The sequence below is a fragment of the Oryx dammah genome, unplaced genomic scaffold, assembly GCF_014754425.2.
Source record: "Oryx dammah isolate SB20612 unplaced genomic scaffold, SCBI_Odam_1.1 HiC_scaffold_24, whole genome shotgun sequence".
Classification (NCBI taxonomy): Eukaryota; Metazoa; Chordata; class Mammalia; order Artiodactyla; family Bovidae; genus Oryx; species Oryx dammah.
Genome location: NW_024070208.1, coordinates 13,235,113 through 13,248,525, shown reverse-complemented (window position 1 = coordinate 13,248,525; position 13,413 = coordinate 13,235,113). Strand labels below are relative to the sequence as shown.

Sequence of the window (13,413 nt, the reverse complement as noted above, 5' to 3'; positions counted from 1 at the left end):
AGCTACTTATGTCGGCCACAAATTGACCATAGTCCTATTTAATCCTAAGACTAAAGATTCTAGTGTGATGTGGTCACACTTAAACTTAATTAGATTAGATATTGTAGAATAAAATCTTTTACAAACTCTTTTTTTTCAAACCTTTCCTGAAAATTTCATAAGAGAGATTCATGGAATTTGGAAAATTCTCTATGAAGCTCCTCTTAGCAAACCTCCTTGTGGTCTGCTCTGATGGTTTCATGAATTGTTCCTAAGCTCAGTCACTCAAATGTGTCCAACTCTTTAAGACCCCATGGACTGTAGCCCTCCAGGCTCCTCTGTCCTTGGGATTCTCCAGGCAAGAATACCGGAGTGAGCTGCCGTTTCCCTTTCCAGGGGATCTTCCTGATCCAGGGATCAAACCAGAGTCTAAGTCTGCTGCACTGGCAGGTGTAAGCTCTGTTAAAGGGGTTGTATCTGTTTTTTTGCTATCTCGCCTCTCTCCTCATAAGCCCCTAACACACAAGACCATAGTGGGTGCTCAGTTACATTTACTTCCTTTGTTTGGAAGTCTATCAGGAGGCTGAAGTTAAGGACAGTCATATTTTTATATTTTCTACTTTGAGATGAATATTTAGCTCCAGATACCCGCCCTGGTTTTAGTCAAAAGTGCTAGGTTTGAGTCTCAACACAATTGCTTAAAAAAACCTTATGATTTTTGGCATATGATTTAACCTCTACATCTTTATCAATATTTGTGAATCCTTCAATTCCCTTTTGGGGCTTCCCAGGTCGCTTAGTTTGGTAAAGAATCCGCCTGCCAGTGCAGGAGCTTCAGGAGATGTGATTTCAACCCCTGGAAGGGGGTCAGGAAGATCCCCTGGAGGATGAAATAGCAACCCACTCCAGTATTCTTGCCTAGGACATATCACGGAGAGAGAGGAGCCTGGTGGGCCACAGTCCATAGGGTTGCAAAGAGTCAGACACGACTGAGCGACTGAGCATGCCTGCACAATTCCCTTTTAGTCCAAGTATTTGAAGACAGCTTGATTGATCTACATCCCTGCTTCTCAAAGTGTGGTCCCCAGATCCAGAACATCATCATCATCTGGGAATTGTTAAAAAGGCAAGTTATAGGCTCCTCCTTCCCCCACCTACCGGCAAGTTATAGGCTCCTCCTTCCCCCACCTACCAGCAAGTTATAGGCTCCTCCTTCCCCCACCTACCGGCTGAATCAGAAACTCAACATTTTATAAACCCTCCAGATGATGCCGATGCATGCTAAAGTTTAAGAACTACTGATTTGCAGTGCAGTCAAACCCCTGGTATGTTGAGAAGCTCCAGACCACAATGTGAGGGGACCTTGAGGCTTCTGCAGTCATTTCTTCCTTGGCATTTAGATCCAGCACCTCATGTTTCGTCTTTAAGGCCCTGCAGAATGGCTCACTGTTGGATCATATTCAAGTCTGCAGGTATGACCCACAGAACTGCAGCTCTCAAGCTTCTATCAAGTGTGGGCACTTGAGTAAAAAATCTTTCTGAGGGTGAACAAAAAATATGCAATGGACAAGGGATTAATCTCCAGCGGCGGCCTCCTAATTTTGTATTCATCACGTTGTACGTATGTGAGGCTACACAGGCAACGTCTGTTGATATCCATTAGGTAGTTGGGCATCCAGCAGCCACATTTGCATGCAGAGGGGGTTACACACCTCCCATGTACAAGTCTAAAATTAAAGCTCAGTTTGAAGCTGGCTGAAGGCTCACTGCTAGGAAAATAATGAGATAAGGAAGAAACGGCTTCTGTTAATCAGCACTTTTGGCCTCTGCTGTTCAATCTTTGCTAATTTGTCCTTTGAAACGGTACAGTCTGTGTTGGACAGAGACTTCTAAGAGTATCTGGGATTTTGTTTTTAAAGGCCGACATTTATAAGCTGATTGTATTTATCCATAACATTTCCCCTCACGCGGTACCCACATGTATGCTGCAGTCGGTTGGCGTGTTATATTTTTGCTGTATGAAGTAGTCATATTTTTGTGGGATTACATGTATCATGACAAAGAAGGGCCACTGCAGCACAGACTCACAGACTGGGGTGTATGGTATCATTTCAATTCAGTCCACATTCATCAAGCAGCTACTTTGTGCCAGGGGCTGGGCATATACAGATCCATCAAACGGAGTTTCTGCCTGCAAAAGCTCACAATATTTGAACACCTTCTTGTATCTCAGTGTTGAATATTTTTGCCTAAATGAAGTTTCCTCTAATTCCCACTCCCTCCCCACCTGCTCACCCTGTGCCCAGTGAACTGAAGGGATTCTTTGCTTCTCTGAGCTCCTGATTATGCTCAACCTGTGTCCCCGGGAGAATGAGGGGCCCAGTGGACCCCTGCCTGGAAGTCAGAGCCCCAAACCCAAGACTTTGGCCATCTGGCCACTCAAATGGGTCATTAAGAAGAGGTGTCTGCATTGCAAATGGCCCCTCCACCCAGTTTGCGGCAACGAAAAAGGAGTGTGTCCTGTATTCCCAGTGTGGGTGATATGGGAGAATGCAGCTCAGTCATCTCAAGTGGATGTGCCCGTGAGGGCCATCGGGGGGAACAGTGGACCCCTACGGTTTACCGAGAGCTAATGGGGAAGTAGTCACTTGTCAGGCTTCACCAACTGCTCTGCATTTCCATATTGGGCCATGTGTTCTTGTTTTACTTGGACAACTAGATTGTAAGCTCCTGGAGAACACACTCGGGTCTTTAGAGGAAGATTATCTTTCATAGTACCTATTTGATGGTGATGATCATAAATACAGTACATTATCAGAAAGAATATCTGGTGGTTTATATGCATTAATAATTTCTCATGGGGACTTCCCTGGTGGTCCAGTGGCTGAGACTCTGTGCTCCCAATGCAGGGAGCCTGGGTTTGATCCCTGATCAGGGAACTAGATCCCACATGCTGCAACTAAGTTCTGATGCAGCCAAATACATATTTTAAAAAATAATTTCTCCTGATAATTGATTTTTTTTCTCTTCTTTCTAGCACAGGTGCATATACCTTGATTGCACCAAATGAAAAACGAAGAAATGAGATACAACAGAGTATGTATATTATTTAACGCTCAAAATACTGCTCACTTTCTTATAGAATAGAATTGGCTTGCACTGGTCTGAAGAATTTTTAGTTTCTGATCTGTATAGACTCACTGGAGCTCATTTTTTTCCTTTTTTAAGTTTTGGCAGTTTTAATTGTACCTTTTAAAACTATTTTATTGTTAACGCTTCTAAATTTCTTTCTCTATGCTAATAGCAGACCTCATTGCACAATCATAAATCTGAGGTTTCTGTTTCTGTTCCAGTTAAACAATTTCACACCAATTGCCAACAGACCTATCTAGTGCCTGCAAAATTGGGCTCACTTCAGATATCTTTACAGGACTAGGGACACTTTTGAAAGGGACAAGTGATACATGAAATAGATTATAAGATAGTCTTTCTTTTTCCTGGAACTGTCCCATTCCTTCTTAATGGAATTTTTCTTTAGTTTCTGTGCTCCTGTAATTTTGTAACCAACAGAGTCTAACCTTAGCTGTTTTTACTGGTGACTTCACTTTCCTTCTCTAGATTACAAGCTCTTTGAGGGCAGGGCTACATCTTGCCTTTTTTTGTGCTCCTTGTACCTAGCGGACATACAACATGATTGATGTCCTGTTAATGTTATGGTAAAATAAGCGCTGCTGTTTAAAGAGACAGCATTAGTATTTTCGAGTTAGGAGGAGAACTGAAGTTCATTTCATTCACAAAGAAGTTTCTGAGGCTTGTTCAAGTCAGCTAAGGGACTAGCACTAAGATCTTGTGCTCTCCATTCCTGATCTTACTAGGAAATTTGATTTTGTAATGATTGAGGAACATAAGGACACAACAGGAAGGCAGCTGTCTAACCAGTAGCAGTCTCTGGACCAGTAGCCTCCTGGGTGGCCTCCTGGGTGGCAGATCTGAGTCTGTGCGGAATATGACAGTCACAGCTGTGCAGACATGGTGACTGTGGGTACTGCCTGCAGTTGACCAATGGAATCCCAAAGATTCTGGCATCTTTTTTATTTAAATGGTTAACAGGAATTTAAGCTTCATTGTGGTCTGGATTTTTGAGATGTTTCGGAAGGTTTCTTTTTTTTTTTCCCCCTCTAATAATTAAAAAATATAAGTGGATGTTTGAAATAATCACATCTCATGAGATACCTTGGAAAAAACAGAACTAGTATCTCTGGCGCCCCCTGCTGCCAGTTAGTGTATACTTGGGGAACTGGCACTGCTGAACCCACTCCAGTACTCTTGCCTGGAAAATCCCATGGATGGAGGAGCCTGGTAGGCTGGAGTCCCTGGGGTCGCTAGGAGTCGGACACGACTGAGCGACTTGACTTTCACTTTTCACTTTCATGCGTTGGAGAAGGAAATGGCAACCCACTCCAGGGTTCTTGCCTGGAGAATCCCAGGGACGGGGGAGCCTGGTGGGCTGCCGTCTGTGGGGTCGCACAGAGAAGGACACGACTGAAGCGACTTAGCAGCAGCAGCAGCAGCCACTGGGAGTAGGCTCAGCTCAGTGGGCCCAGGTAGTAGGAACTGGAGAGCTCTCATTCCTCACGGTTACAATAATCTTGGGGAATATTTAAAATGCAGCAGATACAGGCATCAGAATTCTATGGGGGTTTATGTTCACTGTGTGTGCAAAGTTCTTATTGCCACATGAATGTTTTGCATACACCCTATAGGAAACTTTTAACATTAAATGATGTGCGCTTAGTCGCTTCAGTCACGTCCAACTCTCGGCGGCCCTATGGACCATGGCCTGCCAGGCTCCTCTGTCCATGGAATTCTCTGGGCAAGAATACAGGAGAGGGTTGCCATTTCCTTCTCCAGGATTAAATGATGTAGGGTTTGAAAAATGCCAGGATGGGAGGAAGAACTAAACTTCTTTATTTAGCAGGAGTTCACATTGTTTTCACATTTGTACTTCTGTGCCAACTCTTAGAGAAAAAGTGCCTTAGGGTGACCCCATGGGGTTAGGACTGGGTGGTGGCTTCCTTTCTGAGATATCTCGCCCATTCATGCCCGCATGTAGTTAAATGTCCATCTCAAGGGAGCAGTTTCCTTTTCACACTCTAATAACTGATGATTTAATATTTCTCACCTGACTTAGTGGCTGCAAAAGAGCTGGAAGAGCTGGAAAGGTGGAAGGAACAACAAAGGGTGAAGTCCATTACCCTACCGCCCATGACGCTAGGTAAGCCAGCAAACCAGTTGCTTGAATGCGGGAGGACAGGGCCGCCCAACGATTCGCTTAGCACCTTGCCCACATCTGTCTTTCGATGTCCGTTATAGGTCGTTGAGTCATTGTGCTGCTTGGAATGGAAAGCATGTAAAGTCAAAACATATATTTAAAGTCAAAAGCATGCAGGTGGACTGTTGTTTCTGACTCTGCAAGTAGCAAACAGATGATGCCACAGTTATGGGGGAATAAGAAGATGGCTTAATTGCCAAATAATTTACAGCCTCTTAGTTGATCAGCTCTGAAGAAACCTTACCTAGGGCATTGCATATGCCCCATCATAGCTTTTACTCTCATCCTGATTAGTGCTATCACAAGCATATTAATCATGGCAGTTAACTGGTTATGGGAGGAAAAATTGGAGGGTCACTTCCGACAGTAAGATGTCAGTGGGCTGGGGACACAGGGTAGGTACACAAATAATATCATCTGTGTTTTTATTTGCAAATAGAGACTTTGGGGCCTCTGGAGCACAGGGCAGTGTGATAAATTGCCTGGGCTGCCTCTGCCCGGCGTTCGACTCACTCACCAGGGAAGTCCTCTCATGCGGGGCATTCACATCTTCTCTCTGCCAGCAGCAGCTGGGAGTTTCAAGGGCTGGACATGCAGTTCCCACAGGTTTAGTTCGCACAAATGTGGTAGAATCAGGGGCCACTGACTCTCGCAGTAGTTTGCAAGAAGTACCTTTTTCAAGATGTCGGTAAAAAAAAAAGCTCATTTGGTGATTGTGTACAAGCAATAGCATTATCATTATCATCCTACTATATTTCATGAACAGGGTTCATCTCATGTCATCTTTATGCTGAATAAGCTGCATTTGAGGGGACAACCTGGAGGACAGCTCTGTCTTTCCTAACTGGCCCCCTCACACTAGCTATCTGGGTCTGTTTTTTTTTTTCTTCCTATGTTCTTTGGATGAAATTAGATCTTTTTGGTCTTTCTCAAATAATAAAGTTGTCCAGCTAATTCTAGGCATAAAACAGTGTCTTTTCAGTAAGTTCAGCCTAAATACGGGTCACGACTCTATTGCTAATAGAGATTAAAGCTTCTTCCCTGTTCCAGCCCGGGCCTGCTTTCCTTTTTTTGCCACGCCACATGGCATGTGGGGTCTAGTTCCCCACCAGGGATTGAACCCCTGCCCTCTGCAGTAGAAGCGTAGAGTCCTAACCACTAGACCACCAGGGAATTCCCAGCCTGGGCTTATTTTGGATAGAAAGTTGGCAAAGGAAATGCATGTGGCTGAATTTTTCGCTATTGACTCCTCTGTTTCTCTGTTGATTCCTCCTCCTTGTGGCTCAAAGGAAGAAGAAGAGATTATGGTCTGTCTTGCACCGATACCAGTTTCCTCAAGTTTTGGGGTGTATTTGCTGTGCATCTCAGCCCTGGGGTCCTTGAAGTTCTTCACAGTCCCCCTTTTGCTCGCCATCCATCTCTCCCCTGGCTTTCCCTGATGTAGACGATACTTTCCTGCTGGCAGTACTTGGCTTCACTGTTGGCTCCTGATAGCTAGACTATCTTTGTAGAGCTCCACTGTGCCTATGGAGTTGTCCACATGGGCAAGTCCCTTTTAAAGTGGCTTTAGATTGGCATTCTCTTTCATGACAGCCAGACTGGAAGTGTGGGAAACACTTGTGCACTCTTCCCACAGACTCTGGGAATACAGGCCATTTGCCCTGTGGCCATTTCTTCTTGATGACAAGTCTGAGTAGCCGAGGACAGCCATGTGCCTTCTGGCACTGTCTTTCCTAAGCAGGGGTCCCTCAGTCTTTTGGGGACACAGCTTGAGCTCTTCAAATGATTTTCATTAAATCTGTCTTACTCACATTGAAGATGTGAAGATTCTTCCTTCCCCAAACACATACTCAGAGAAGATGAAATTCACAAAGATATCTTTTCTCTGATTTCTACCTCCCTTTGACCTAGCTAACCTCTTTTATAGGCTGAAAGTAGTTGCCAATTAATGTTCCCCAAACTGGTTTTAAGTTACCACCTTGCAGATCCTGCTTAGGGAGCCAAGCACTTGCCTTGAGTATTTGGAGTTGTTGGTGTCTGTTGTCTTGGGGTTTTAACCAAAAATGATCAGGAGTTCTGGTATTTGGTATATCTTGGAATGGTCAAGAGAAAGAGGGCACAGACTAGAAAAGAGTTCTGGGATGTATTAAACTTTGAGATGAGTTTTAAAGGAAAACCTGTAAATGCTTAGACATCTGATTTTCTCCATTTTTAAAATTCTCAACTCTTGCTCTATTCCTCTACCCCTTAAAATGTTGGAATGGTTCTAAGAGATACTAAATTTAGCTAGATAAAAGCTTCAATAGGCCTCACTGTTTCTTTCCTTAGGGCCAGGACCAAACAGGTATTACAGATCTTTTGGGACTCAGAAGTCTCTATGGTGTCTTTAACTGTTCAATTATAAAAACTATGATGAATGCAAATTGTTTTAATGCATCTTCTGTGTAAGTGAATCTTTCATAGAACTGACACTTTTAGTGACCAAAGCACCAGAGATTTATTTCAAAGGAATCTTTAAAATATGCACGCCAAGCTTGCATAAACACTGAAAACTCCCTAAACAGCAATTCTTAGATAATTGTCAAGCTGCAAGGATTTCTGGCCCCTGGTTGTTATAGTTTTAAGAGAGAGTAGATGAATAATCTAACGTCCATATTTTTTCTCTTGAATACCTAAAGAAAGAACAATAAATAGTATGGATTGACCATTAATTTTACCTAGAATATTCCCATTGTACTTAAAAACTGGGTTATAAAGACTATACTTGACTCATGGCAAGACCTCTCAGGATTCCTGGAGCTTTGCTACTTGAATACAGGGCAGTAGAATCAAAAGAAGAAAAACAATGGAAACATCACTGATTATCATCTTTATTAGGTTAAGAAATGGTCATACTCTAGCAGGAAGAATGTTCTAGAATTTCTGAAGCACTATTTCTTATTTAGCATGGACCTTCACATGTGATTTCAGTCTATGTAAAAACTTGAATACCTACATGATTGAAAAACCCTCATAGCATTGCCCTCTTACTGGGGGAATGTGGCCTTATCTTTCTTTTATGCAATTACTGTTGTTTAATGTCTCACTTAAAAAAATTGGTTAAGTTACCGAGGCAAATTTGGGTCTGCTTGCCCCTGTGCAGTAAAGCTAGTCTACTGACACTGCTTTGTGAAGTCAAGTGCAGTGTTTATTGTAAGGCATCAGCCAAGGAGTTGGAGACAAATAGTGCTCAGAAAATAGTGTTTGAACTCCCCGATGGGTTTCAAGAAAGCATTTCTAAAGGCCAGGTGAGGGAGGGGAGTCACAGAGTATATGATCGGATTGTGCACAATTCTGATTTGTTGATGGTGAGATCCTAGGACTGTACCACCAGGATTAACATTATCAATGCTTATGCTCCAGTGGGCTTGGGGGCTACATGCTGTAATCACAGTTAACTTTTTCCATTCTTAGCATCTATAAAACAACTCAGGAAAATGTACATCCGATACTATGTATTATCTAGGTACTTCAGAGAGAAGCTAAAGTAGAGGATATGAGAGAAGGTTCTATCCTGGGGTCTTCCTGAGGGGTCTTGCCCAGTTACAATCCCCCCCCACTTTTTTTTTTGAGATTCCTTAAGCTTGAGGAGAACAGGTGTTGGACAAAAAAAAAGAATAATGTTTTGGATGGAGAGGTTAATCATAAACTCAGCAGAGGAACTAGGTTTTAGGGGAACTCAATTTCAGTTAGGCCCTTATTTTCAGTGGTATGAAAATGTTAAAGAAACACGTGGTGTAGACTTATCATGTATTTAATTAGTCTTTGATGGCTGACATTTCAGTTTAACATTCATGTTTCACCTTTGTGACTTTTTTCCTTAGGGGGAAGCCAATCAGAGGCTGAAGTCAGGCAGAGACAACAGCTTCAACTGATACAATCTAAATACCAGAAGAAGGTCAGAATCCATCTCTTTTAGCTTAAATTTGGCAAGAAATTAGAGTACCAGGACTTTCAAAATAACCATGAAATAACACAGTAACTTTACCAAAAAGCATAAAACCTTGAAACAAATTGCAAAAGAAAATCTCAAAAATCAAAGAAATCGAGATGTGAGAAGTGAAGGGATAAATACTGTGAATTCTCACCCAAGCTGTGTATCAGTCAGTAGGACCTTGATAAGGGAATTTCTCCCACCCCAACCCCAGTTTAAGTCTCTACTATGGTTTGAATATTTGGTTCCAGGAGCACAGATTTGTTTACTACATTCCAGTTATGAAAGCATGAAAGTAGCACGAAAAAAACCAATGATTTTTTTTTTTTAACAAGGAACTCAGGTTTTTTTTTTTTTTTTTTTGGTTTTTGATTGTACCATTCAGCATGTAGTTCCAACCAGGGATTGAACCTGCGTCCCTTGCACTGCAAGGCAGACTCTTAACCATTGGACTGCCAAGGAAGTCCCTGAAGTCTGAGTTAAATACTAAGGAAAAATTATCTGCCCTTTCTTCTCCCTAACCTGGGCTGGCGGTGGGGGTGGTTTGGGGCCAGGGAAGACAGAGAAACAGATATCAAGGTAGAAACACAGAGAAATTGCATGGGCAGCAGATATAGCTTGACCATTTTTTGTGATCTAAGTAGCCTGCAGAACCAACCTGTAATCATGGTGTGCTATAGCACAAACAATACTGTAATTTGCCTTTCATCATAATTTTGTGTGCCAGGGGTTCAGGCGGAAAAATAGTAACTGCTTTTTGTCCTCTGTAATCTCAATACAATTTAGCTAAAAAGAGAAGAATGTGTAAGAATCAAGAAGGAAGCTGAAGAAGCTGAGGTCCAAAAAATGAGGGCAGCTCAGAGAGAGAAGGTAGGCACTGGAGAAGATGGTAAGCTAACATTTACCTGGGGCTTCTGATGTGCTAGGTTCCCACACTCTTCATATACAAAGTGTTTAATCCTCCCAAGAGCCTGTGAAGTATATAATATTCTTGTTGTCCAAGTATGCAAATGAAACTGACAGTTCAGTCGCTCAGTCGTATCCAACTCTTTGTGACCCTACGGACAGGATCAGATAACTTGTCCAAGGACTCACGGCCAGTAAAGAGAAGAAAACTGAAAGTGAAGTCACTCAGTTGTGTCCGACTCTTTGCAACCCCATGGACCGTAGCCCACCTGGCTCCTCCGCCCATGGGATTCTCCAGGCAAGAATACTGGAGTGGGGTGCTATTTCCTTCTCCAGGGGATCTTCCCGACCCAGGGATCAAACCCAGGTCTCCCACATTGCAGGCAGATGCTTTAACCTCTGAGCCACCAGGGAGCTGCCCAAAGAGAAGAAGTAGGATTCAAATCCAGACTAACTGGTCTCAGAACTAGTGTTATTTATTTGTTTTTAAGTAATTTTATTTTCTTTATTGGCCGTACTGCACGGCATATGGGATCTTACTTGCTCAAACAGGAATCAAACTCATGCCCCCTCCATTAGAAGCATGGAGTTTTAACTACGGGACCAACAGGGAAGACCCAGATCTGGAGTTCATTACCTTCACACTCTCTTACCTCCTCAGGCGGGTGATCAAAAGAGTAGCTGTGTATTTGGCCAGAAGGCACAGCAACTAGTAACGATGGCCGCCAGTGGTACACCATCATGTTTATGCACAAATATGGAACTTTCCAGGCTAAATGTTAAATGGATGAATATGTCTTTCTCACTGGTAAAAGAAAAAGCATGCTTTGCATTTCAGTATTAGTGATATGAACTATTTTAAATCTCAAAGTGATGTGTTTAGTTTTGATCTTCTTTCTGGGGTTTGGGGGGAAAGTGTCTTGAAGATGCTCATTCGCCAGAGAAGAAGAATGTACAGCTCTTCTGTCTGCCTCCTCCTTCTCCCATGCCCCATGAAGTCCTAGGCTGTCACAGGTTTTAAGTGTTGGAGGTTTGGGGGCAAGAGGTTGGCTGATGATACGAGTGACCATATCTGTTGTATGTATAAGTCATGAAAACACAATTCTTTTTCCTGCTGTCTCTATCTCTCTTTATCTTTCTCTCTGTCTTATTTTTTTCCTCTTAAAGATTGGGTGTTGGTCAAACTTAAACCTGGTTACCAAGCCATAGATATCTTTACTGGTTAGAGTTAACAAAGCCCAAAGCTGATGGCTTATAGAATGCACAAGAATGTGAGTCTTCATTCTCCAAGGAGCTCTTTACCTGGGTGGAGGGTATATTTCTTGGAAGGTGTCCTCTTGTGTGGTGTGACCTTGGACAGGCCCCTACCCCTCTCTGAACTATTCCTGTAAAATGAGTCTGTAAGCTCCACCTCCTCTGTTCGCAAGGCCAGGAATATGTGTAGATACAGAAATGCTACATTTGTAGAGATGTAGGCTCTGGGGTAGAGATAAGATTGGACAGATACACGAGGAATTGAAATGAGACACTGGTGGTATTAAAAAAAAGGGTATAGGCACTTTGTTTACTAAATTTGATTCAGCGATTCACTTCCAAGTCATTGAAAAGTCACCTTCATTGAAAAGATTCTCATAATACTTTTTGAAACCTATCTCTCTCTCTCTCACTTCCTCTCTATTCTTTACTCTTTTGCATTCAACGCACCTCCCCCCCCCAACCCCATTTCTTCCTTCAGAGGAAGGTTTACATTTCAGTCTCAAGATTGTAAAGGAGGTATTCCCTTTATATAGGGAATCGTCAGATAATCAAATAATCATCAAATAATCACCAGGAACTAATTAAGAGGCTTGCAGATCCTGAAGAATTGTGTTGTGAACTCTTATCCTAAAAGCCATTTACTAGTTGTCATTTAATACCCATAATTGGCTGGCTTGCAGGTCATTTATAGCTCGTTTCTTCGTGGTTCCATAATGTACTGTATACTGTTTAGAAATGTTAGTGGCCGAAACAGTTTCTTTGACCCCGAGTGAAAGCAGCATTCCCTCCTCCTTAGGTTCTGCCACACCACTGGATGTACAGCAGCCATTAACTACAAAAATCTGAACTGAATTGGTTTTTCTAAAATGACAGCTACAATGATTATTGTTATAAATCTGTCTAAGAGTAAGAGTTGGGGAGAGAGAGTTGATGTACAGATCCTTGCCATTCAAAACGCAGTTTTTGAACCAGCAGCCTTGGCATATCACTTATTAGAAATGCAGGAACTTCCCCGGTGGTCCAGTGGTTAACAATCTGCCTGGCAATGGAAAGGACAAAGATTTGATCCCTGGTAGGATAATTAAGGGGCTTTCCTGGTGGCTCAGCAGTAAAGAATCTGCCTGCAATGCAGGAGACTTGGGTTCAGTCCCTGGGTTGAGACGATCCTGTGGAGGAGGGCATGGGAACCCACTCCAGTATTGTTGCCTGGAGAATACCATGGACAGAGGAGCCTTGGTGGGTTGCAAAGAGTCAGACCCAACTGAAGTGACTGAGCATGCACACAGGATAACTAAGATCCCATGTGCCACAGAGCAGCTGAGCCCGGGTGCCGTAACCAGAGAGGGTGTTCACTGCAGTGAAGATCCTGATGCTACAACTAAGACCCGATGCAGCCAAAGAAATAAATACTAAAAAAAAAAAGAAATGCAGAATCTCAACCCCCACCCCAGACCTTCTGAAACAGAACTGGCATTTTAACAAGCTCCCCAGGTGACTCTCATGCACATCCTGGCTGGAGGAGCTAAATTGCCTTGAGAGAGACAGGGCCGCCCACTCTGGCCCTTGCACAGACTTGATTTCTCTGGCTAATTGGCTCGGACTGCCACCCTGACCTAGTTTTTCCTACTGTATATAAATCTGTGGCTTTCATACTAAATGTGAGCCTATTTAGTAGCTTGTGTCAGATAAAAGAAAAATGGACATTAGCCATCTCGAAATGGCAATGCTTCACATTGCCAGTGTGAAAATGGCCAAGGGAAGCGATAATGGCTGTGCTTATGGAGCATTTATTCTTTGAAATGCACAGCAGACACACACATGGACACCGGCCTACAAAACACCACCCTCCTCCCCAGGCACATGGCTGCTGTCCAGGAACGACAAGCCAAGGAGAATCCAAGCAGTCTGTTGCCTCCCGAGGACTTCCAGCTTGGCCCATGGGCTTATTACCCCCTTGACTTTTATT

General features: G+C 43.0%; 1 protein-coding gene across 1 annotated transcript in view; it reads left to right on the top strand.

Annotated features, from left to right (window-relative positions):
• Nucleotides 1-13,413, top strand: part of EPSTI1 (epithelial stromal interaction 1) — a 99,164-nt gene that overhangs the window by 17,521 nt on the left and 68,230 nt on the right. The window contains exons 2-5 of the mRNA XM_040267195.1: nt 3,017-3,075; nt 5,171-5,254; nt 9,175-9,248; nt 10,071-10,154. Coding sequence (XP_040123129.1) covers nt 3,017-3,075; nt 5,171-5,254; nt 9,175-9,248; nt 10,071-10,154 — 301 coding nt within the window. The remainder of the gene's footprint in view (nt 1-3,016; nt 3,076-5,170; nt 5,255-9,174; nt 9,249-10,070; nt 10,155-13,413) is intronic.